The sequence below is a fragment of the Bacillus rossius genome, chromosome 5 (assembly GCF_032445375.1).
Source record: "Bacillus rossius redtenbacheri isolate Brsri chromosome 5, Brsri_v3, whole genome shotgun sequence".
Classification (NCBI taxonomy): Eukaryota; Metazoa; Arthropoda; class Insecta; order Phasmatodea; family Bacillidae; genus Bacillus; species Bacillus rossius.
The window spans coordinates 56,356,507-56,383,507 of record NC_086333.1 but is presented as its reverse complement, the minus strand read 5'-3'; the positions used below and the strand labels follow the sequence as shown (position 1 = coordinate 56,383,507).

The 27,001-nt window shown below is 33.2% G+C and overlaps 1 protein-coding gene across 2 annotated transcripts in view; it reads left to right on the top strand.

The window, feature by feature from the left end:
• The first annotated feature begins 6,233 nt into the window (after positions 1–6,233).
• Positions 6,234–27,001, top strand: part of LOC134531820 (EF-hand domain-containing family member C2-like) — a 40,478-nt gene continuing 19,710 nt past the window's right edge. Inside the window, exons 1-8 of one of the 2 annotated variants that reach the window (XM_063367775.1) lie at positions 6,234–6,927; positions 10,713–10,901; positions 12,478–12,625; positions 13,308–13,531; positions 16,113–16,364; positions 19,881–20,124; positions 22,534–22,708; positions 26,833–26,975. In XM_063367775.1, the coding sequence (XP_063223845.1) occupies positions 6,874–6,927; positions 10,713–10,901; positions 12,478–12,625; positions 13,308–13,531; positions 16,113–16,364; positions 19,881–20,124; positions 22,534–22,708; positions 26,833–26,975 (1,429 nt within the window). In that variant the 5' untranslated portion in view covers positions 6,234–6,873. The remainder of the gene's footprint in view (positions 6,928–10,712; positions 10,902–12,477; positions 12,626–13,307; positions 13,532–16,112; positions 16,365–19,880; positions 20,125–22,533; positions 22,709–26,832; positions 26,976–27,001) is intronic. The other variant, XM_063367776.1, reaches the window with a different exon arrangement.

Below are 27,001 nucleotides of genomic sequence, written 5' to 3'. Positions count from 1 at the left end.
TTTTGCCTACATATTATTGTTTAAAAAATTTACAGTTGAAATATTTTGAAAATGGTATGGTACATTTCAAATTTATTTTCTCATAGATTAAGTTTAATAGGAAACAAATTATGTATTATTACTATTCAGATTATAATATAATTTTCGAGTTTTTGGTCCATTCAGTAGACCTACATTATAAGTTTAAATTGTAAACATTTTGTTGTTTGGCTGAATTTAAAAATAAATGTTCTTTGGTACATTTCACTCATTAACTATAAACTATATAATTTTGAATTTTTACAAAAAGGTTTGGTATGATAACTTTTTGGAGCTTACTTATTAACACAATAGTAGTTAAATTAGTTTTCATGATTAAAGTAATGATGTAAAGCATGTAAGGAAAATAATTTTAATGTTCACTTTTCATGTATGGAGTTAGAGTTTGATAAGTCACAATTAAGTTTTTGTATGAAATTACTTTTGCACCATGTGTGTAGATACTTTGATAGTGTCCAATCATTTATTTGCCATAGGTATTATAAACTAACACTGAAACCAACTTTAATTTGTAGTTATCCTAAAGAAGTTGTTTGTGAGGATGTTTGACTTTTGAAATGTCATTATTTTATTTTTTTCCATTTCTGTAGTTGTAATGAATGTCATGTGTTAAGACTTTTTGAGATGATGTGCTATGTTAAATTTCTTCCAGTTCTATCTATTTCCGTAAATGTGACCTATGTATTGTATTTACGACCTGTATTATTCCTTGTACTTTTTCTTTGTCTGAAGTGATAAACAATATTTGACCATGATAGTGTGTATTAGTTTGCTAAGTTGTTTGTTTTTTACAGGCAACATGTGTCACAGTAGAATTTTTTTACTGTAAACATCTCTTAGTATTAGTAAAACATAAATTTGGTTTTTATTTCAAGTGTGCCATGAGTGAACAAGTTTCTTTACTGAAGGAATACTGTTAAAAGCAATACAAGTTCTAAATGCCATAGCCGTTATTAATATTAATTGACTTTGTTTTAAGTTCTGTATTTTGTCTATTATAATGCTTTTTTAGTAACTGTGGTATTATTAATATTGTCTCATCAGTGTTGCCATGTGACTGAAGTAGATAAAAGTTGGTTTTGCTGTTAAAATCACTTTGGATACATTTCATTTTGAAATGTTTTGGAAACATGAATCTTCTCTCGTTCCTAAACTAACTTGTGTCGTCAGAGATTATGAATGATTATGTTCATTAAGTGAACTGCTTTTAAAAATTCTGTTAGAAACTAACAGAACAGTGTGTATTTGTTTAACTATCAAATATTTATATCTAGATAAAATATTGTGTTATCAAATAACTTTTGGACATTAAATACATACATAACTGAGTTGGTAATTTTGTTGATATTTCTTCTAGTGCTGTCTCTTTACACAAAAACTTTAAAGTTTTTATAAAACAAGAAATATTTAATTTTTAGCTATTATTTTATTTTGGATTTTATTCAGTCATGATCATACTGTTAGATTTGTTGAAGTACTGCTAAATTTGACTTGCACCAGTATACTTATTAGGAATTTATTTTTTTATTCATGCTGGATCTCTGTCATGCAACATAATTTACTGTTTTGTAGTCACATATTTCTGACTGACAGGTTGACTATTAAAAGGTAGTACTTCCAAAATTTGGTAAAAATATATCTCTTAACTAGCATCTCCTTATTTGTGTCAATATTTAAAACCTTTCCTAATGAAATAATGTTTTAGGGAAAATATGTGTTTTGTATTGTTCCAAGGCTTACAAGGCTGGCAAATGTCTGCTTCTGGATGGTGTTTCCGTCTTCCTTGCCACTCTGCTGTATGTTTTCACGTACCTTGCTGTGATTGTGTACTGCATTAATTTAATTTCTTATATGCTTCATTGGGTGAGGAGAAGATGTGTCATGTGTACACATTATGGTGTGTCAACACAACCAGCTGTGCTTGCATCACTACTGCCATTGTGCCATTATGTTTCACACGGAAACTGTCGCTGCAATCAAGTTTCCACTTTCCCATGAGCTGTACACTGCGTATGTGTTTATGTTTTCATAGACAGCCTTAATTGTAACTACCAGTAAGTGTACACTTGCACGTGTTCGTAATACGTACTGTAGATATTTATTGTAGTTCTCTCTAGAAGTAAGTGCATACCTAATTAGGACTATAATGCATGAATGAGATTAAAACACATTGTAAAAAGTTGTGTAATAAACTTATTTCTTATAAAGTTGTTTTTTAATTCAATCTTTGGCATAATTTTGACATACATGCACGAATGTGCCTTTTTTTTTAATAGAGAGAAAGAGAAGTAAAGAAAGAAAATTATGACTGGGCTGTTACCAAACTTTTTGGAGGCAGTGAAATGTTTTTATAAACCTACATGGTTCAGCTGGTTCTGTAATCCGATACCAATCGAGCAGCTTGCATTCAGTTTTTTTCGGGTGGGTTCCAATCGCCAAGTGGCATATTGCTAGGGACAAGATTTAATGGTTTTATTTTCATGCCAATTTCATTCGTAAAACTGAATAAATATGACACTTAAAACTTAAATGTTCCATGATACTTATTTCTCCAAAAACTGTTTTGTTATGACTGATACATGATGCATTTTTACAGTATAATGATTTGTGATAAAGTATGCCTAACTATTCGGAACAATCGAAATAAATCTTAAGTATTTCTCTGTTCGAAAAAGTACTATGGTCATAATGTATAATTGGATAACTAGTAACTGTGGCAAAACTATAAAAAGTAAACTTTTTCGATTTTTTTTTTTTTCATAAATTGTGGTACAAACTTCATTTTAAATAATATACTTTCGTTAAATTTAATAATTAAAAGATTAGGTATTTGTCATTAGAGTTAAGTTCTGATTGAAAATGCTGATTAGTTTCATGATTTTAATTGCATTTCATTGCTTGAATATTGGTTTTTTTTATTATGTATTGACATGCTTTTCGATGTTATTTGTTTTATCGTTTTATCGTAATTCACCATATAATCTTGTCTCTAATTGTTGCACTGCCAGCATTTTTAGTTTGCTCAGAGTTAATTGTTACTGCCAATTTTTTTTTTCTTCCAATAAATGGTTTTCACATTTGACTGATACATTTCCACTTTAAATTTAGGATGAATTATTACATCTTTTGTTTTTAATACCATTGTAATGTAGGTAATATATATATTAATATTTTTTTTATATCCCGGTTTAAGGTATGTCGACGTTCCACAATCCGCTTTAATCACTGATCCGAGTATGCGTGATTTAGGACATTTTACTGTACTTCTGAAACGCTGCATGCTGAGACTTCATATCCACAAAAAATCAAGAACCTTTTAAAGCTTTATTTTTATAGAGAGAAAAAATTGTTTTATTATTTTTAATTTATGGAACTTATATACAGAAAACATTTTCAAGGATACAAATAAAAAGGGCACTGTATTCATAAAAACAGACCAAATCAACTGATTGAAAAAAAGACTAGCATGCCAGTACGACTAAGTGTAACACTACACGCGTAACTCCATAAAGAGATGGTTAACGTATATTTCAGTCGCTACAAGGTAGAGAGAGAGCGTGCACCGTGTGTGTCAGCACTGATTGATTGGAAGCCAGCAAGGAGGTGATCTGCTACATTAGTGCACGCTAGACAATTGATCGGACTGCTATGATACCAACTATCCCTGCTGTTTGTGATGCTTGTGAAGGGACGATGACATGCCCATCACAAGCGATGAACGGCGTAGCAATTTGGAATATTTGTGAAATATAATTCAAACATCATGCGGCTTAAGTGTTTTCAAAATTATGATAAGTAGTAGTATCCCGAGTTGAATTGGTAAATGATATGTTACAAAAACGTGAAATAAAATTGATTCTAAACCACCAGTTGGGAACAAAATGTAACATAAGACCATGTTATAACTTTGATTAGTTGCTAATATTTTTAGTATTTGATATAACTGAAATAAAACTAACCTTTCTTTAAACATTGTGTGAATTTGTATTTGTGGTACTTCAACGTTGCATTTTTGTGTTCCTTGGCCTCGTTATTTTTCGTGCTGTTTGTTAAACTGTGTAAATAATCACTTGCATCTTATCAAGCAAGATGATTGGTATATGCATTCAGAAATCTGTATTTTGACCCTGTGTACCTTTAAAAATAAATTACAATTTTTAAAACTGCATGTATGTGACAAATGATAAACATTTATAGGGCAAATTGTGGAACAAGGCTTAAAACAGTGTGTTCAGCCAGGAAATGTGACCTACAAGAATCCAAAAAATGGTTCAACAGTTTGTCTCCTAGAATAGGTGCTCATCCATAATAATATTAAAACAAAACTCAGAAAAATTGTATTTTTAAGTACTACTGTCTCAAGAAACACTGCGAGTGTTTACAATGTCACTAACTTAAACTAACAAACCATGTACAACAATTTAACTTTATCAACTGTTCAAAACAGTATACTGTTGGTAAACTACTTGAACTATCGCAATGCTGTTTTATCAGTCGTCAAATAGAATGAGAGGAACTCAAAAATTCAATTTTCAGAACTTTATATTATATTTTTATAAGAGCACTTACTCTAGAAAATTATAATTTAAATATTTACAAAAATGCTTTTAAAAAACATTAATATTTATAAAAAGAATAAATATTTAAAAGCATCAAATGCAGATATGTAACTTCTTTACTTCATACACATTCAGATTTGTTTCCATAAAGTTTATAGAGACACTTTTTTTATACAGATGACGACAGTAATATTATTCGTATTTTAAATGGCAGTTGTGCAAAATTTCACCGGGAAATACCAAAATTATTCTTTATTGGGTGGGAAAGGGAAATTGAGATTGTTTTTAAGAATTTTATGTAGACAGTGATATTTTACATATTTAATCTGATACAGGAAAAATTTCGTGTAACCAATGTATAGTCGTAAAATTATAATGTATTTTTAAAGTTGCATCTATTTATTTGTGCAACTTTTTAAGTTAATAAAATGTAATTCAGAACATTTTTGGTATCAAAGAGATTTGTTTGGCACACCGATAAGCTTGATATGTTCCACGGTGTTCATATAAGTGATTATATATAGGTTAATGCCGCAACACGCATACAACTTCGGCACCAATGCGCCTAAGGAATTCGAACTCCATAAACGACTTTGAGCAGTTAGCAACGTCATAATTGTTTCAACCAAACATTACAGGAGCTTTTCCAGCTATAATTAATAATTACAACTGCAGAAAACTTGGACAAAAGGTACATTATAAATGGCTAAAATACCCTTATCACATAAGCGTTAACGGTGTAGGATCGGGTCCTGTCGCTAGAATGTGCTTAATTACATGTCTACCTTTTTTTTACGTCTTTCCTATATTGTCCTACAATGTTTGTTTGACTCTTATGGTTTTTGTGGTAACAGTACCGAGATTATATCTACGGTTCTCGTTGCCATTTTATTTGCCGAGAACTGACGGAACCGAGAACCGTGAACCGGGACTGACCCATCACAAATTTGTGGTATTTATATCCACCACTTTAAAATAAGCCATTTGTGTATATTCTATTTGATGGGCATTAATGTTATTAAATATAGTATTTTAGGAACCAAGGATGGTTATCATGAAACGAATAGATTAACTTTATTATCATTATTTACATTATTACTAATTAACATATGAACACAACATTTAGTATCTAATAAAACTGCGTAAAAATCCTTGATTTTGAAATTGAAATATTTGCTTCGCGATCTTTTGTTTTACATTGACATTTCAGTTATTAAAAATGTGCCTTTTTGCAAGCTACCTAACCAATAATTTTTGTTATAGGATGAAAATTGAAATGCTTTTTTTTTTTTTTTACTCATAATGCGTTTCACTAGGTTTTGTAAGTACTGCCGCAACATACTGCCTACTATAAATATATGTAAAACATTTTCAATTTACCTTAAAATGCACATTATAGATGTTCTCCGACTGCAGTAAAGTTCTCTTCACCTAAAGGCAAGAACAAAAACATGCAAAAAAAAAAATTATTGGATGTCACAAATGGAGTGCATAATACACATTTAGCAAAACTACATTAAAGAAATAAGTCAATTTTATTAAAAGCTAAATTTTAAAATCATGGCAGAGATTGAGGAAATTATTTTCAAATGTCTAGAATTTTTTTTATAAGTATTGCCAGTCTTAAAATTTTTATGAAGAAACCAGAAATTACTACATGTAAAAAATTGTCTTCATAAAAATTCAGGTAAGAATATTATTTTTTCTTAAAACTATATAGGTACGTGCTATTCATTATGTAATTGTCTTTTGCAATTGAGTGAGTTGTCTCAGTTGTAATACATAATACATTATACATATTTAATTCTCCAAATTAAATAATAAAATGCTAGGCTGTGTTGGGTGTTGTTTATAAGCAGGTAGATAATAGTAGAGCGTTTCATCAGACTAGACGATTAATGGCTGTAAACAGGAGTGGATTAATGTGTTTTGGAATGGAGTGTAGTAATTGTTTTCTGCATCTGTAGTATAAGTTTTTTAAATTTGTAGTAAGCTTTCTGTGTGCAAAAAGTTTCTACGCTGGATTTTGCTGGCTTGTGTAGATTAGGTACTGCAAAGGTAAGGTTTAGTCTTTTATTCCTCTCATTGTTATGTTTTTAAAAGGATGCAAGACGCAAACATCTACAAATAGAGTTTCCCTGACAACAGCAAAACAATGACTGACATGGCAACCAAACAAACAAAATGGTTGACACTTGAGTTTATAGCTTGTTAGGTACATTTTTGGTAAACATTTTGTTTATAATTTGTTAAAAAAAATTATTTCTCAATAAAAATGTTAAAGAATATATCACTACCACTTATTCCAGGATATTCATTTCGAAACAATGTAAGTAAAAAATGTAAATTTATCATCTGTAAGAATTTTTTAAAGGTTTAATAATTTGCTATAATGTTTCAAATAGGGTACAGTATTTGTAGAGTTCATAGTCATCTACTGTATGTAAAAGTATTTATCAAGAACTTATAATTTTTCTTGTTCATTGATTCAACCATATTGATTTTCCATTGATAGTGCAGTATTTTAGGTGATTAACTGATTAGTTGCTTGTTTGACTGTGCAGACTTTGGCAGTAATTACCTATAATAAGGTAAAAATTGAGACAAATATGAACCACTATATATTTACTTATATATGCCGAACCACGGGATCAACTATACCTACAATTAAAACACTAAATTGCGGTGGCCACGTCAATGTACAGGCTTCCTAGTGTAACTTATAAACTTTATTTTCTCAGAAACCAGATGGAATTTTGAAACATACACTTCAGGGAATTTAGAGATCTGTAGTGTTGTAGAATATCATTATTCGTATTTTATTATTTTTGTCATGAAAAGCCAGCTAAAATAGTACTTTATCATATAATTGTCCCAAAGCACAATAAATTGTGACTTAAGTACCTACATTTTCATTTTTTTGTTCCAAAATTAAACTTAGTGAAGAATTTTTGTTTTTATATAATTTTTACAAGAAAAATAATTATCATGTCATTTCATTTTACTTAATAATAAAAGTATCTGCACGGAAACTTATGTTTTTTTAATACAATCACTTGAACACCATTGTAGATATGGTAGTAAAATATTTCTTTGAACTTCTAGAAATAAAAACTAGTATTTTTTGAACTATAAATATTATTATTACTGTGATGTCAAATATATATGTAAAAGTGTAAAAGATTAAGCCATAGTTTTAATAACAAAACCATATCACGATATGTCATTTAAATATTTTGTTCATAAAAATTTTTTGCTAAGTTTTGTGCGAGACTCCATTCAACCAAGGAACTAATGTCTACTTTTTGCCTTCAAACTATTTTGAACTGTTGGATTTTTTATTCATATTCTTTCCATAATTTGTTTTGAATATAAGTTTGAGATTTTTCGCTATGCAAAAATTACATTGTATGTTATGTAGAAAATTTTCATGGCCACATATGTTATATTTATCTGCTATTTGTAAAAAGTCTTTTAAATATTCATAATCAGAATTTGGGTCTGACTACACCCACCCCTTGAAATAACGTGGTTTTGAAGTAGGTACCTAACGACATTAACAAATTACGGTATGATTTGAAGTAGCGCATTCATAGATTCAAAATGGCGGTCTTTTTAATCTCAATTTAATTTCCTTGTGCGTACAATGGCACAAGTGTTACATTAAAATCAATGGAATTAACTAAATAATTTGACGCTTCTTGAAACCATAGTGTATCCACTTTGTAATAGCTATTCCCCGCTTTCATTTCCTACTTTTGAGCCCAATTAAAGTAGTAGAATGGTTTATATTATGCATTAACATATTCTTATGGAAAACATATATTTTATCAGTGCTTTATTTTCCTGGAATGAATTAAGATTGTTACATTGAGGGGTGAGTGTAATTTAGTTGTGTTTACTCACTACTTAGAAATAAGATGATTACTTTTTTGCTCCTTTGATCCCACAGCTGGGTCACACGTACAAATTTGCACACTTTTTAAGATATTTCTTCAGGAAAATCTGCAGTTAGTGAAAAACTATAAAATCAACATGGCTAGTGAAGCCAGGCCTTAAAGTTCTGTCTCACAAACCATGTTGAATATTTTATTTCATTGCCATTATTATAATTATTTGAAGGTGTTTAATAAAGATTATGTATTAGTGGCAAAAAGTCACGTATACTGTATGTTCATAATTAACGCGGTCAGAATCAAAGGGATATCTATACGTGAATATAGGAAAATCTTGGAAGCTTTCGGGCTTGTTTTCTCAAGAAACATTGAACTTATTTACTTTCCATTCACTTTATCATATGCATATTTTCACAATGGTATGGGGCATGTCAAAATATCAGTTAAATTTTAAGTATAAAAAAGTACAGACATGAAAGTAAAAAAAAATACAGGTACAAATATAGCCTATAAGGAAAAAAATAGAGCAGGTTTATACAGATAAAACTAAAACAGTAATGCAGATGACATAAAGATTGTACAGGGTTTATGATATAAGAGTAATGAATAAAAATTAATAATAATAAAATATTTGCAAATGATAACAAATTTATTCCCAATTTTTGATCAAACATTTTGTTCAGTAGTTTACATAAAACTTGCCACATGGCAGCATAAATCTTAACTATTTCCCTTTTCTGCAGTTTCATATTAACATTAAACTAAACACAAACCTATCTTCTTGCACACCCCCTGTGATTCTTACCGCTTCAGTTGTGATCAGTTGCATGATTTTTAGAGCTCGCAAATAACACTTAGCAAACACCTGGTGAGGAAATTAGTAGGGGTATATATAATATGATATTCAATATTAGTTAATAATTTGTAGGGAAAAGATTTTATGGGTTTATTTTTAGTCCAATTTCAATTTAAAACAGAGGATTTCAGTATTATTATTTTTATTTTTATGAAAGCTGTTTTGAGATATTTACTCCACCAAAATAATGGTAAGATTTATGTGCTGCGTTTTTACGATAAAATTATTTGTAATACATTGGTCTGAAACAGGTACATCTAGAACAATAAAAATAAATTAGAGCGTATGTGTGGTTTAAAAGTGATTCAAGAGATGCACATTATAACAAATTAAATAAATTTTTTCTGGTCCATGCACTTAGGTACAATTTTTTGTCTGTAAATAATGACATTCCTTGAATTTAAAACATTAAACGATTACTTTTTGTATGATCTTAATTAGATTTTTGTGAAATGCATTTTGATGCTATAGGATGTATGTATTTGCTTTTACTTGCATTTCTGTGTTTTACGGTGTTAATGAAGTTTTATCGCAATTCACAATATCATTTTTTTCCCTAATAATTTGATATCAAATTTTAATTTCAAATTTAAAAATAATATTTATTTCATTACATACTAAATTAAAAAATTCACATTTGTGAACCTAATATGATTTATGAAAAACTTATTTTTACCTAAGTTCTATATCATACATATGTTGTTTTTATATGAAACAATAATCTGCGGTTATGATTTGAAATTTATAATTATGTAGTATTTTTATATATTTGATCATTTGGATCAACAAAACAACTGACAAACTTACAATTATTGGTTTTATGAAATTGCATTTGCCAGGTTTTTGATTAATTTCTTCCATTTTACATTATTTTCCCTACTGTAGTTTATTTTATTAATGTATTTGGATTAATTGTACTTAAGACTCCCGTGAAGTGTGAAAAAAACTGTAAAAAAATTTAATTGGAAAATGTATTTTTATTTGTCGGATAACTGAATGTTCAATTCAAATATGAATAAAACAGTGTGGGCAGAAGCCTGGAAATGTGTGCTGCAACAGATAGATATGGGTGTAAGCAGGGGCGCAACAACTACATTTCCAAGGGGGGGGGGGGGGGGGGGGGCAATATACCTTTTTATAAAGAATCATCGATCCCCCCTATTGAAATGGGGTGACGGGGGAAAATGGTGCTATTTAAGCAATTTTACTATCTAAAAATTGATTACACAGCACTTTCTTTGCCCCCGTTTGCCCCCACTTCATTGTTTCAGAGGGGGGGGGGGGGGGGCAAAATACCCTTGCCCCCCCCCTCCCCTGTTGTTGCGCCCCTGGGTGTAAGTCATTGCGTGTGGGGACGAGCAGGTGGGCCAGACGCGCTTCCACAAGTCGCAGCACTTTGAGCTGCTGCGCGGAACCCCCGTGCTGGCGGACGCCTTCAAGCCGGGGATCGGAGGGGCCCCGCTGCCCGGCAGCAGGCCCTGCAAGTACCCCTCCGTGTACGTGAGGGGCGAGTCCCAGGACCTCCCGCCCTGGATCGCGTTCGACAAGAAGGTCAGTCGCTCCGATCAGGAACTCGCTCGCGGGCAGGCACTGTCACGCAGGATTTTCGGTTTTTCAGGGTTTCGAGGCAGTGTAGTACATACCGATTTACCTGCTGTTCGCTTTCGAATACTTTTTGCAGGGTGTCTGCAGGTAAAAAAAAATAAGGAGGATAAAGGACTGGTCAGGGAAGTCACGTAAAATCTAATTTCCGACAGCCTTACACATTTAGTTTTTTTTTTGCAGTTTCATTTCGGTTTATTAGTTGCACGTGTAAATTATGTATGAAAAAATTTTTTTAACTTTCTAACTTGATCAAAAAAAAAAATTTGTAGTTTCCTGCGAATTGTAGACAGTTTCGTGTGACATTTGCATATGTGTAATTTTGGTTAAATGTATAACTAGATTTAAAAATCACACTTTGATAAAAAAAAACAAAAAACATAGGGATATTTTTCTAAAAGGTCTGAAAAAGTCCTGAATTGATTCACTGGTTTTTGTAGACACCCTGTTTTGTTGGTGGAAATGATATATTTTGTATGATTTTGAAAAAGATGGGGGTGGGGGCATTTTATCCTCCCGTCGCCTCCCTTACATTCACCCATACTCATGGGCATCTTTCTTGAATATGTTAACCGATTCTCACATACTGTGAATCTTGAATCAGAAGGTAAAAAAAAAATATATTCCATTCTAGCTGAAATGCAAGAAATTTCTGTTGGATGAAACTTAGTTTTAGTGTCAACTTGTTGTTTTGGGAAAAGTGTAGTCTTACATTGCCAACATTTTTTAATGTGTATATTTTTAAAACAGGTAGAAAACTTCCCCTCAGTTCGAATTTAATGTCGTTTGAGATTTAAGGAAAATTAACATTTAACCACAAATGTATAAATACGTATTGTTTTATTTTTCAAGTTCAGTTTCCAATAATTTTAAATATTTAGGTACATAATTAACATTTTAATACACATTAATATTCTTTTCTTATGTTGTTTTTGCAAAAAAAAAAGACAGTGAAAAATAGAGACAACATCATGTCACATAATCTGGTACACAAATCCTTGTATGATAGCAATGAGTTCCTTCAAATTACAAAACATCTGTTGTTAGTCAGATATATTAGAATTTTTTTCACCACATGACCTCAAAAATAAGCTTAAGACTTGAGGATTATTTCCTAGTATAAGTGCTTATCATCTTGAAATTATTTAGATATAGCTACTAACCCTTTCAAGTCGGTAATTTTTTTTGTAAAAATGTAATATTTGACATCTTTTAGTTTTACCTACTGATTTATATAAATTATGTATAAGTGATTATATAAATGCGTTAAAATAGTCTCTTAAGTGGCTGGTTTTTTGATCTTTTGGACTTCCTTTTAACTGGAATGTAAGTATTTCACACCAACAAAAACCCTCATTTCCAAATTTTATAACTGGGTCTGCTACTGCTGCTGAAAATAATTCTTATATAGGTACTTTAAAAGCATTCTTGTAATTATTGTGCCTCTTACTTTCTAAGTTAATTTTGTTCTTAGAGAGTAAACCTGTTAATGGTTGATTTTGATTAAATTCATTCTCACACCAAGGTCCTGTGCTTTGATGCCTTCTTCCAAGAAACGGTTCAGGAGCTGCGATATCCGTACCAAATCAGGAAGTGCAAAATTCTGTTCTTCCTAGAAGATGGGACGGTGCAAGTGGTTGAGCCAAAAGTACCAAACAGTGGCATACCTCAAGGTGATTATTTGTAGATCTCATACTAATTATTATTTTTTTTTAACGTTTGCTTCACAAAAATAAGAAAAAGACATAGCCTAAAGATACTTTTAGTTGACGAACACAAAATTAAAATGATATTTTTCTTAGGAGTAGTTACTACGTAGTTGCCTGCTGTTGACTTAATTTATCAATACACTACTCATAACAACACTTAGAGCACCACTTTTAAGTAACGTATATTATCGAGTGTTAAATTGATTGCAAAAATATGAGTTTCCATTTTGATATGTAAAATATAAATATATATAAAATATAAGATTTCATATTTTGAATGCATACATGATTTATTTTGTTATATCTAAAAAAGGTTTTATCAATGACAGCCAAGATAACTATCAATTTGGTAGTTTTTCACCAGCTTTAGTTGAAATTGAGATAACTCATGGAAACTTACCCTTTTATAAAATATAAAATTCTGTCTGAGTCAATCTGGAATAATTTTTGTTCATAATAGCCGGAAAAAATTTATGAAATGGGTCCAAGTTTTCATACAAATTTACTTTGTGTACAAAAATTTGTTAAAACTTAAAATGATAATTGTAATGCTTTAGTAAGAGATGAAAGGTTAGTTTCTTTCCAAATTGCGTGCTTGTACTGAGTCACGAGCCGTTCCCCACCCCTCCCCTCCTTCCCCACGCAGGGACCATCATCAGCCGGCAGAGGATCCCGCTGCCCCCTCCCAGGGACGACCAGTTCCGCGACATCCTGGACTTCAACGTGGGGCGGGAGGTGGAGCTGTTCGGGCGGGTGCTCAAGGTCGTCGGCTGCGACCGCTTCACGCGGGTCTTCCTCAACCGGCTGGGCATCACCGTTCCCGACCCGCTGCCCGTGCCGCCGGACCCCCACTCCGTCGCGAGGGAGAAGGTCCGCTCAACAGGGCATTAAAACGAAACACATCCTACGTTGATGAAAATAAAGATCAGACAAATTGACAAACATATTTTAAAAACATAAACTAATGATAACTATGAGCATAACAACACACTACTAACATACCTCTGAAACATATAATCAGCCGTTATTTACATTGAACCAGAAATTTAACCAATTACTGAAAAAAGATTAATAAACATGGTAAAATTATTTATGCAAATGGTTTTATGTTATGTTGAGAGGGTAAAGATATGCAATGCTACAAATTTACTTATTTATATACCTGACACCAATGACTATCACGTAGAAGACAAAAGGTCAGGGTTCTTGCAGACAGGAAAAAATATGGAAGACAGCCAAAACTCTTGAGAATGGAAAAGGTGGTTTTATCATCATCATCATCATCATCTCGATTTTCACAATCTTCTCCAGCCTGTGGCCGGGTCAGCAAAGTAAAATGCATCCGTCTTCCGCTGTCCCTCCACCATTCCTCATCCTTCGCTCTGTTCCATTCTTCTCCTCTCTCCTGCACTCATTTTAACTATCTGCTCATCCCACCTTCTCCTTGGTCTTCCTTGCGGTTCTTCTTCCTGTGTACTTCAACTCCAGCATTTTCCTAGGCAGCCTCTGTTTGCCATGATTTCGTTCAAGTCCTAAGGTATCCTCAAACCCTGGAAAATAGGTACAGGGAAATGGACTAAATGTTTGTTACCAAGTTGGATTAGTAATTTTCATTTGTTGTGTGTTCCTTTAATGTCTTAAAATAAATCAGAATTTTAATGATGGATTTAGGTGTATGTAAAAAAAAAACCATCCGTTTTCATCATCAAACTATCAGTGAATCAACTTTTTATTGATTTAATGAATAGTAGCACAGTCAAATAATGAATAGTTATTTATATTGTCATAATAATGTAATACTTCAAATATAGTGATTTTATTTTACTGACATTCGTTGTATGCATTGATTGGAATAACATCAATTCAAACTGTGAAGTTTTTATGGTCAGTTTTACATGCTATGTGTGGTTGTGATGTGTTTCGATAAGTATGCATTTTTAGTTCAGTATATTTCTGTTATCGTTTAATATTTATCAATGAGAAAGGAAGAAAATTTGTTGTTGGACAGGGAAAACTCAAGATAATGTGTTGAGTAAGAGAGTGGGAATTCTGCTCGTGCTCAGAACCTCATATGTGCACAGTCAATGCAGATATTGTAAAGGAGAATTATTTTCTTCTTTCTTTCTTTCAAAATTGGAGAAAGGATGTTTTTAAAATAATAGACTCCTTGATACTATGCATGGTAATATTTTAATCCTTCCAGCAGAAATGTTACCTGACAATTATTTTATTTTACATATTAAAATAGACCTAGATATAAGTTATTAACTTATTAACTTGCATGTATAATTACAAAAACTCTGTGTGTTTTAAATATCTTTCTACAGTTACAATTTGGTCTTTTTCATCTGTCCGATACAGAAAATTAAATTATAATATAATATCTTATAATTGTTTTTTAGTCATAAGACCCGTAAAATGAGTATAAACTTTATTTGAGGGACTTTTTAGTGAACTAAAGCTTGGTTAAAGCGGTAATGAAAATTATGAAAAAACGAAATAATTTGTTTTCCTAGGCCTACAGTTGTCAATGAAGTTTATCAGCTATCATGCTTTTTTTTTTTGCAACATTTATGTATTTAATCAGTAGGTGCAATGAAGAATTTTTAAACTTAAAATTTTACTGGTTTTAAGAAAATGTGTTGTCAGATTTTTCAAAAAATTTTATTGTTGTACACCTTTAAATTATCGTTTCATTTATACTTCTGTCTTTTTCATTTTGGATAAATTATCTTGGATTCCGATGAAATGTGTGTGTGTGTGTGGGGGGGGGGGGGGGGGGGGTAATGTTTCACTGTATGTTAAAATTATATTGGAAAAGTATTTTATATTGGTGACTAATTCGACATTAAATTCAAAACTCTATTAAGACAAAAGAAACAGGCTTCGCAGAAGCCGCATTGTCGGTACATCGTAAGGAACATCAGGAAGTTGGTTTTGATGAAGATCTGGCATTATAAGAGTAGTTTCAGGGCCAGTGCAAGGTAAATTGGCGCCCTAGGCGAAAAACCTTAATGCCGACCCCCCACCCCCCTACCCCGCCGGACACCCCAAAAAAATTTTCCCTGCCACAAAATACATCACGTAAGCCTAAGATTTTGTCAACAATCAAATGTAAGCAGGCTTGTGTTTTTTTTTTTACTTTTTTACTTATTACAAATCATAAACAGGTCATCGTGGACTTTAAATAATTACTACTTATATCAATATAAACATTCCAAACTGTTACAAAAATCCATTTTCATCTAGTTTCAATAATCGTTAAACATATTGTATCAGCTGTTATGTGTCGTGCTGCGCCGCCCCCAGCTACTTGGCGCCCTAGGCGGTTGCCTAGTTCGCCTATACGGACGCGCCGGCCCTGAGTAGTTTTTTTCGGTAGGTGTATTGTATTGTTAGAAGCAGTGATGGAAGCACCTCAGTGCAGCCTGGGGGATGACGTGCCGCGCAGGGGGAGGCGCGGGCGGCGTCCGGCAAGCCGCACGGGCCCAAGAACGCCTTGAGGCAGTTCCTGGACCACGACCGCCAGGTGCTGAGCTTCTCCGCCTACTGGGACGACCGCGGGACCCCCCACGGGCTGCTGCACCGCCTGGAGGTGCGCTACTACCTCGCCGACGACACCGTCGAGATCACGGAGCTCGTGCCGCCCAACTCGGGCCGGGTCGCCGGCCCCGTCTTCAAGCGGCGGGACAAGCTGCCCAAGGTGCGCGTCGGCCGGCCACGTGCGCCGGTGTGCGTCTCTGAACGAGCTTAAAGTTGGGACACAGTTGCTTTTCAGTCCCCGTTTCAAACCATTTCATAATCAACCTAGCGAAGCAACCGGCACTGGTATGTATGCATATGTATGTTTGTATGCATGGGCGTACAAACGTGCGTATAAATACCGGGGGGGACCTCACTGAGGGTCGGCACGCTTGCGCTTGCAAAATCGTGACAGTGAGAAACGGTGTTGATAAACGTAAACGTCAAAACTGTGTTTTGTGGAAAAAATTACTGAAAATTGTAAAGTTTTCTGCATATTACATGCATTGAGTCCAAAATATGGGCAGTATATAGAACACACAAGCACCCTACCCAATGATGACTTGTGTCGGTTAAGAATCACGCGCAAAACTCTAGGGCAGCGCGGACACCGCTGCGAAAAATCCGCGTACCACCCTTGCGAATCCTAACGATTTGCGCCCCTGTTCTTACGTATGTAGTACTGTACTGAAGATGACTTTCGAACCATACATTGGATTTTCATAAAATTGATTAGTTTGTGTTTCAGTTTCAAGATTATATTAAATGAATACGTTTACCCTGATAGTTGGACGAAATTAAAAGTCTATTGCCAACAAAAGAATTCATTGGAAATGTTAACAAGTTATGCAATATGTGCAGGTCACATTTACAGTAAATGTGACATTAACATTAATAGTTTTTTTTTTAAATTGAGGTTTTTTTTATAATTGTACATTAAATAACGGGATGGGGCCCTTAGTTTCTCTCAGCAGCCCTTAGAATAGGTCTTCCTATTTTTAAATTTTTCATTATGGTTTATGTACATACATTTGATTACACATTTTACATATTTCGGAGATTTACACCAAACACAGTAACAATTTGTGTTAAGACATTTAAAAATTTTACATATGTAAAACAATAGTACATGTATTGATGAGAGTAAGTTAAACATAAAACTGCAATTGAAACATTCAATATTCTTCTGTTATGTTCCTTAGTTCACAAAAAAGTTTTATGTATTAAAATAAATAGTACAGCCAAACATTTCTTAAAAATACAATGATTAAATCCAATTTTTTTTATGGTTTCATATTTGGACAAGTTTTGAAATTAATGTCTTTTTTTTTTAATGTATCTTTCTTTATTATGGTAAATTATAAATGATGTTTATTGGAACTACTAAACCTACACCTCTTTTAAGCAGTGGAAAAAATATTTGATTTATTGTGTGGTTTAAGTTTATTATTTATGGTGTCAACATATTTTAAAATTTATATTTTACTTTTTGTCTCTGTTGTATCGTTGCCATACCTGTGATATGAATTATTTATCAAACATTCTATAGGCAATGTTAAAAACCTAAAATCATTTGCAGACTTCTTTTATTTACTTAACTTTAAAAAAAAAACATAGAATACAAATATATATATTTTAAACCTAGCTAATAATATTTTATGTTCTTAAACTAAAGATTTATGTAATTAATTCTATATTTTACTAGACAAAATGAAGCAATAGAAGTGAATCTGTGCAGCTGAGTTTTTTTGTTAATACAGTATTTGCATTTTGGTGTTAGACAGTGCATGGAATTCCAGTTCGATGTTTGGCACTGTATTGACTTCAATTTTTACTGTTATTTAGGTTTTATTGCTATTCAGTATTCACAATTTAATCTTGGCTCTAGCAATCCTATTACCTTTCCCCATTATCCTTACTAATATTATAAATGCGAAAGTAACTCTGTCTGTCTGTCTGTCTGTCGTGCTTTCACGCCAAAACTACTGAACCGATTTAAATGAAATTTGTTACACAGATAGTCTAGAGCCTGAGAAAGGACATAGGCTACTTTTTAATGCGAAAAAAGGGTTGTAAGGGGTTGAAAGGGGCGGGGGGATGAAAAGTTGTATGGAAGTATCGTCAGTTTTAGAGCTAGAAACTTGAAACTTATTTTTTAGGCTGTTGATTCGATATAAATTAATATGACATTCAAAGTTTGTAAAAGTTTTACCTTCAAGGGTGTAAAATAACAATAGGGAATAGGGGATGAAAGTTTGTATGGAAATATGTAAGGTTTATGTGAATGTTTTATAAGTTTGCGACAAGAGACAAAATATTAGAGCTATTCTGATGTAACATTTACAGAGTCATTACAAAATGTGAAACTGAAGTTAATGCGAGTAAGAAACTTGCCAAGCACCGCGCCGTACACAATGAGCGCTGTGCAGCCTCAGGGGGTGGGGGAAGGGGGGGGGGGAGAGAGAGCTAGGCGTGGTACGGCACAGTGTAGGTGGGGAAATATGCCTAAGTGTGCTTACCCAAACGGGCAGACACGTGAGGGCAGACGACTGTGCCACACGCATGCAAATATAAATAACAATAAATAATAAATAAATAAATAATATTAAAAAAATAAAGCAGCGATTGCAATAACAATTAATAAAGCTCAAGGACAGATGCTTAAAGTTGCAGGAGTTCATTTAAAAAAAAAAAAAAGAGTTTTTTCCATGGGCAACTCTATGAGGCATGCTCACGTGTATCAAATCCGCAAAATCTTTATTTTGGCAAAAGATGGTAGAACAAAAAATGTAGTTTATAAAAATATACTTAAGTAAACTCATATTAATACTTTATACCTTATGTAGGTACTTATATACTTAGATAATTTAATAAGCTCTTTGCAGTGAAACATTGCAAATAGCTCATTAAAATATATATACTTACGTGTCTTATTTGTAAAATAATTAGCGTAAATAATTAAAAATGCTACCCAAACACACTATTCCACGCGGACGAAGTCGTGGGCACAGCTAGTTTTGTATATTTAGTAGTAATTAATGTAAATATAATTACAGTTTATATTGATTCAGGAAACTTGCTGAGTGAAACAAACATTTGAAGAGTTGAATGTCTTAACACCAAAGTAAATGATTTTTTTTTATTTATTGTAACTTAGGTATTTAATTTTTAAATTTTTGAGTTTTAAGACCTATATATGAATTTGAGGTTTTTATTTGAAGTACTCATTGTGATTCCAATACGAAATTCAGATTACAAAAACCTAATTCATTAATTCATTGTGCCAAAATAGAAACTCTATGAACCAAGCTTCGCTTAACCGATGTTCCTGTTTATCAGAGCCAACCGAGTGCCATTCCAGGCAAAGAGTGTTGGAGCGTTTCTTTGAGAGCCTAAAATATGATCTAAACATTTCGAAAGCCTTTAACACAATTAACCTTAGTCCTGCAATTTACTGGTGGAGAAATTCATGAGCTGAATTGAAAGAATTTACAGTAAATAATAGCCGACAAAATGCTACCCCACAAACTTGTACCACTGAACCAATTGCAAACCTTAAGATATTTTAATTATATCCATGTAATCAGAGATTTTGCAAAGGTTGCGGCAGTCCACATTAACTCGGTTGATCGAGACTCTGCTGTATGCATGATTTTTGGAAGACGCACATACCAGATGAATGCGTTCTTCCCTGCAGAAGTACGCGTCGCTACCAGTCCCAGGGTCGGACAGCCCATTCACGGTGCTCAACGTGATGAGCGGCGGGTTCGGCAAGGCGCGCTACCTCCCGGACGTCCTCAACTGCGGAATGGACCGGACCAGCTACTACCGGGACAACGACCTGGCCATCGGGGCTGTTCTGGACGTCTACGGCCGGAAGGTCACGCTGACGGACTGCGACGCCTTCACCAAGGAGTATTACCGCAGCAAGTACGGCATGGGTGAGTCGTGCTCTGTCTTGACGGCTCTTATGATAAGTGGGTGCTTGATACTGTTACTCTTAGACAAAGAGGGAACTTTTATCATGTACATATTATCGTGATGGTCACCCACTTCAGCACATTGGTAGAGACCCGGAAAATTCGCGGGTTCGTTTCGTGTTATGCTAAAATTCAAATAATTATACCTTAGTGCTGCTTCTGTCATTGGTTCACTGTTAATCTGGAGGACTGAGGGCCAATTAGAGACCCTCACTCATGGAAGTGTCGAATCACAGGCCACCCAGTCGAGACGACTCACAAGTCAGCAGCCAATGAACAGTTGACATTTGCCCGAGTGTGTAGAGGATATTGGAGTCTATCCTGGAGGTCATTGAACCCGCGAATTATCCGGGTCTCTACACATTGGTAACCTTTTCGGAAAAGGTATTATCTTTGTTTTGAGATGGTCTGAAAAATGGTCGATAAAGTCAAGATAGTTAACTCCTTGGCTGTTTCTTTTGTCCTTAATATGTTACCATACTGTTTCAAATTCTATAGCTCTACTACCCTGTGCATCTATTGTTACTGATTTTAGCTGATAGTGCTAACGCAGAGTCCTGCTAATCTCATTTACCAATCTGAAATCCTGATCAATCGAAAGCAGTAAATGTTCGCATTAATAATTACAGAAGTTGGTTGTCATGAAATCAGTAATTCACCATTTATCATCACTCTGTTGTAATGTTTGCCTATGAACACATGTATCATCTTGTAATTTGTTACAAAAAATGTTATATGATTACTGTTCACTACTGTATTTGGACCAGAATTTAAGCTAATCTGAATATCAGGTAATCTGTATGGGCCTCAGTCCTAGTTAGTTCAGATTAGCAGAACTTAATTGTAAGTCATTTACTGTTAGATTGTTTTTGAATCCAAGAAAATGCTAATATTTGTTAGAAAAAAACAATAAACTATTAGGATCTTAATACACATGTAATTACTCAATTCAGTTTATAATAAATTGGCTTCCCTACATTAATGACTGACATGAATTAATTTATGTGTAGGAGTTTTCGGATTGAGGCATCGCCCAGGGCATAAAACTTATGACCCTCACATCTTGAATGACTTGTGTGTAAAAAATATGTTGTTGTTTTTTCTCTCTCTACCCTTTCCTTCTTGTCTTCAGTCATAGTTGATTATATTCTGCTCCAATATAAAATTTGCTGGTTTTAAGTGGGTTGATTACTTATCATTTAAACTGTATACCATAGACCATTGATAATTTGTTGGAATTTGACCTATTTTCAATTATTTATGTATGAACTCTTTTGTGGTTTCTGTGAGCTAAGAGCATGTATTGAGACGGAATAACACAGAACATAAGAAATGCAAAATATCAACATGAGTCATTTGTAAAAGGACTGAACTCGCCCGAGTCACCAACACTACATCATGAGATTGTAAAACTGTAGCAAAATATTTCTTCCAGAGACTTATAACTCATGATTAACATGAAAATGTATGAATTTTCAGTATCTATTTTTAAATGTAAAATTCTAGTTTCACTTCACTGTACAAGTTTTACAAGTGAAAACATTATGCATATATTAAAAAGAAAATGGTTGCCTTGCATGCACATAATGTTAATATTTTTAGAAGGTTTTGGAATAGTTCACTTATAAAGATTGTGTAAATGCAACCAGAAATCCAAGAAGTTGAAAGTTGGACAATGCTGGCTGCATTTTTCATCTTGTTGAATTTATTAAGGGTGTTGCCAATTGCACGCCACAGAGCGGAAATGTTTTAAACAACTTTATAATGTCACGTAAAATTTTTTATAATTAATCTGAAACATATTTTTTTAAAGGAAAATTGGGAATGAGAATTTTGGAAATACAGTTTCTTGTATTTCATCAGGATCATCATCTGATGATATTCAATGTTTACTTCTAAGTGGACGTAACTGAAATACGCCATCTTGGTTTCCACTGTTTTTTTTTTCAACAATTTTTTTTAAATTTAATTTAATATCAAAAATTTTGGCTCTGTTTGAGCATGATGTGCCACTTAACTAACTGCTGCCAATAGTTTCTCCTGTTAAATAATAAGTGGTATTTAACATGGAATTATTTTTATTGTGTCGGACCGACTACAACTGTAATGATACTGTCAAATGGCACTATTTAATGTATTAGGAAAAAACAACAAACAGTAAAATTAAAAAAAAAAAAATATTAAAACCGGTTATGATTTAGGATAATGTACAAAATAAGACTTTTGACTGTTAACTGGTCGGGTAGTACCAATCTGTCGACAGTGGGTGCCAAACTGAGAGTGAGACGCTCTACAGAGGCTGGCACTGCAGAACTAGAAGTGCATGGATGACCCGAGGCTGAAAGTTTGCTCCGCATGTCTGCAATCTAGACGACTTCACGCCCCTCGACCAGCCCGCGGAGTCTCTGGTGGAGGGGCCGCCCCCACCCCGGGAGCTACCCCCGTACGACGGCTTCGGCAGCTACGAGGATTCCGCTGCGAACTGCCTCAGCATAATTCCTGTCCCGCCTACCAGAGATTTCTACAAGTTCCTTCAAAAAGACAGGTATTGCGTGTGCTTTTTTTTTTTCTCTCTTTGGAGTTACATAAAAATTAAGATTAACTGTGATTGCTGTCTAGCATGATGTTTTGAAATGAGTGTGAAAAATTGTGCATGTCCGTAGACAACAAAACAAGGACCCAGGGAAATTTCTTTCCTAGAAATTTTTTTTTTAAATTAGTGCAAAAAAATCATGCATATTTGAAAATAATATTTTGCACATTACTCCTGTTCTTATAACCAATATTATATTACTTTTTCTGGCTTTTTAATGAAGAACCATTTAGTTATACTAGATAGAAAACAATTTATTACAAAAAACTCTATTTTTATTTCTTTATGGTAACGAACTTAACAGGAGATATTTTATTTTAGACAACATTTGCATAGTATTTATCACATAACTTGGATTTTTAGATACTGTTAGTAATTAAGTATTTTGCACTCAAGACAACTAGGGACAAGCACTGCAAACGAATGGCAATTTAATTAATTGCTAAGTTATTGTTTTTTCATACTGTTGTGAAAAATTAATAAATTGATTTTTTTTGCCATAACCTTTTTTTTTTTTTGTTTAAAGAAAAATCACAAAGTTCATGTGCAAGCCAAAGTCGGTTAAAGGGAATTTCTGAGCAAAATAAATCTGGGCTTGCCTTTCCTGTCATTAATTTGACTTTACAGCTAACCTAACATTATACACGCAGAGTAGAACACTGTTATAATGTTTTTTCAAGGGGGCAAAGAAAAAACCCATTATAAGCAGAAATATCAATTTAGCATGTATCAGTGTTTGAACTTTTTACTAATGGACTTATCAAGCTATGTAAACAAATATAAACAAATATAATGTTAAAACCATTGATGGGCACACTTGATGCTCAAATTTGCGTAACCATGTTAATAGTTTTTCTTCAAATTCGTCGTGCTCCTAGTTTATATTTTATTGATCTTTAAGACACACTGCCACATTTCTGTAAAATTGTCTCACTATTCATGACAATAACATTTAGTATGGAAATGCCAAAGTGCTATGTCCAATTCCTTCAACATTTGAACGTGTGTTTTGGGATTCTTCGATACAAATTAAATAAATTCAACTCTAGAAAAAGATTTTCTTTTGCCATTGTGGAATAGTTGGCAAACTGAAAACACACCAGAATGGCAAGGAAAGAAAGGATTGGTTATTTTTTTTTCAAGATAAATGTTTTAATAGACATGTAACTCCAAACGTTACATATCTTCAATACATATATTAAATACACAGCATTAGCCAGAATTAGTGATCTGACACACTCTATATTTTGTTTTTTTGGACATGATCCTATTCAAACAATCTAAATTACAGTGATATAACAGCGATAGTAAACAAAAATTTATGTAAATTGTAAAGTAAACTGTTTAAAATGTTAAACTTCACAGATAGGTTGTGTGTTGAAACATTTAAGTTTTAATTTTTTTTTTATTAAATTTATTGAATTTAAGAAAGCAAACATTATAAGCAGGAAATGTACCATTTATGAAATGTTATACACAAGAAATAAATACGTTGTTCTTATGGGGAAATTTTTGGACTTAAAAAATATGATGTTATATGCTGGAAAACATGATAAGCAGGAAAATTACAACAAAGTTCTACTGTATGCATAATTGAACTTCAGTTGCTAGCTTTTACTGAAAATATTAAAGCAATTAATAATGTAAAATATTGCACAGAGTAGAGCCCATCTCTAGTAAAAATAAGCTTATGTGTTTTAACTAGAATATTTGTTTGTTAAATTTAATGAAAATAATACTACATAACAGTTAAAATATTGCATGATATTAGTGTTAACATGCTGGAATAGCACCAATAGTCATATTAGATAATTTGGCCATTACCATTAATTATATATGTCAATAACTAAATAAAATACATTTACTACATAGACAGTTTTGCAGTGCATTAGAGCTCATTGATTTAAGGACCTACATCCTTCATACCACTTCACTAGATTAAAGAATCATGTGTAATTTTATGATGCCAGGTGGGTAGCAGTTTGCCAGGGGTTCATCTTTTAGGTGATATTATTCATCAGTATCTGATTTCTTGTCAGAGCAAATTACTTCAGTTCGGTTGATTAGAGTATGAAGAATGCCTTTTTGGTACTTGTTGGATGGTTCAAATTAAAGTGCAGTTATCGGCCTGTATGTCTGGCCTGCAAGTGGTTTGAGAATGTTTAGCAGAATATGTATAGGAAATTTTTGGCATGGAGAATTGCAAAAGCTGATGATAAGTGGCAAAGGCATGTCTAGTTGTTGGAGTTTTGGAGGATGACAGTGTCGGAATCAGCTTTCAGTGTTTTTATAGCTTCTAGCTTGTCATAAGAGTTATTTGGTTTTGGTGACCCGGCTGATGTAATGACAGTCCGTACAGTCCACCGAAACTCCTCCTGTTCGACTGCCAGCAGTTTGAATATGGATTTTTCCTCAGAAAACACTATGACTAAAAACAGGGCTCTTATGAGGAGCGGTCCTGAGACAAAGACCTTTTTTCCAAAACTGATTTTTCACATTCTAACAGATTTTTACTGGATACATTTAAGATAGTATTTTTCAAAGTTAGTGTTGGATGTGCTTTTTGATCTGTTGAACTAAAATGTTTCACTAGTTTGGTTTTTGGTTTTCTTTGGATTTAGATTATTTCTTCATGTGTGATTTTTTTCAAGGAGTATTGTAAATGCTTTATATTGATATTAAAAAAAAATCATAACTACACATAGTAATTTTATTCCTGCTCTGTAACACCAGGCACCAGCCTGCGGGGAGTGTTGGTGGGAAGGGGGGGGGGGCTATAGCCCCTCCCAAGCTTGATTTATTTATTTATTTTTTATTTGGGAATGCTTATTTATGTTATGTAACTTAAATAATTGAATAGTTTGTTAATATTTCCTTTCATCAAAAATTGTATGATAGGTACTTATAACATTAAGTATCAGAGACCATGAATTTGTCAAAATTCAATACAAATCTCTAAATTATTTAACATAATTTTTTGCAACTCTGTCCTTTCTTTGTACGATACAGCCCTTCCCGAGAATTCTTCCTGAAGCCGCCCCTGTTTGATACAGGGCTGACAGAGACATTAACACACTGCTACTTAACAAAATGTTTTTTTTTTTGAGACCACACGTTTTGGGTCAGTAGTTAAATTTACTGTAAAGTATAGGTAGAGGCTTATAAATTGCAACTTAATTACACACACATCGTCACAATTTAATGCGATGTATCAATTTTTAGTTAACTTATAAATGAAGTTTTTCTTCCTTGATATTAAAATTATAGCCACTTCCTGTTTGTTGTAATTGATTTGTAAGTTAAGCAAAATACGTACCGCCACAAAACTGTAATGCCGTCTTAAAAATTTCTGTTGTTACAACAAAGTTTCATGGTTTTTATTTTGTTGTGTATTGTGCTCAATTAAGGTCTTTAAAAAAGTATAGGTTGTTAATATGTTCATGTACGGTAGCAAAATTATGGTGTAAGGACTTAGTTTTGATAAGATCGCAAGATATAAGAATTTCATCATGAAAAATATATAGAAAACATATTACAACCTATGGTTTAGAGTTATTCTCAAGACTGATACATGTCTTTATATTTGGAGCTGAATGAAAGTTTTTTGTAAATGATAATATTTAACTCAACAAATTTCTACCATCAGGTTTAAACTTCTTGTCCTCATAAAAGGATTTATTTGAAATAATTAGGTGTACATAGCAACACATCAGAAAAATGTATAAAAATAAAGATTTTGAACCATCAATTATTTAAATGAATTTATTTTATTACAGTGGTTGTAGAACTTTGTTTTACTAAACACTATGCAGACATTAAATATTCAATTTTAAATCATTTATTATTTGCTACTAAAAAAACTGTTCAGCTCTACCTTCAAAGGTGCATACCAGCTTTAGGTAGCATTTTAGACCAAAGTCATAAATATGTTTTTTACTTTTCTTTATAATGAACTGAGGAGCCAAAGTTTGGAGGTCAATTCTGGCTCACTGTTTATTGGCTGCTTGGAGACGTAACATGTGTGATTGTGTGGGGCAGTTTTAGGTAAAGCGTTGCTCGTATGCTCGTGTTTTCAGGCAAGGTTTGGACAGCCACATTCTCCGGTTCAAAGCCTGCATGATATCAGACAACCCGGTCGACAGGACCCGGCAGTTCATCGTCTGTTACTACCTGTGTGACGACACAATGTCTGTGTTCGAGATGGGCTCCGAAAACTCTGGTAATATTGCATTCATTGGTTTAGCA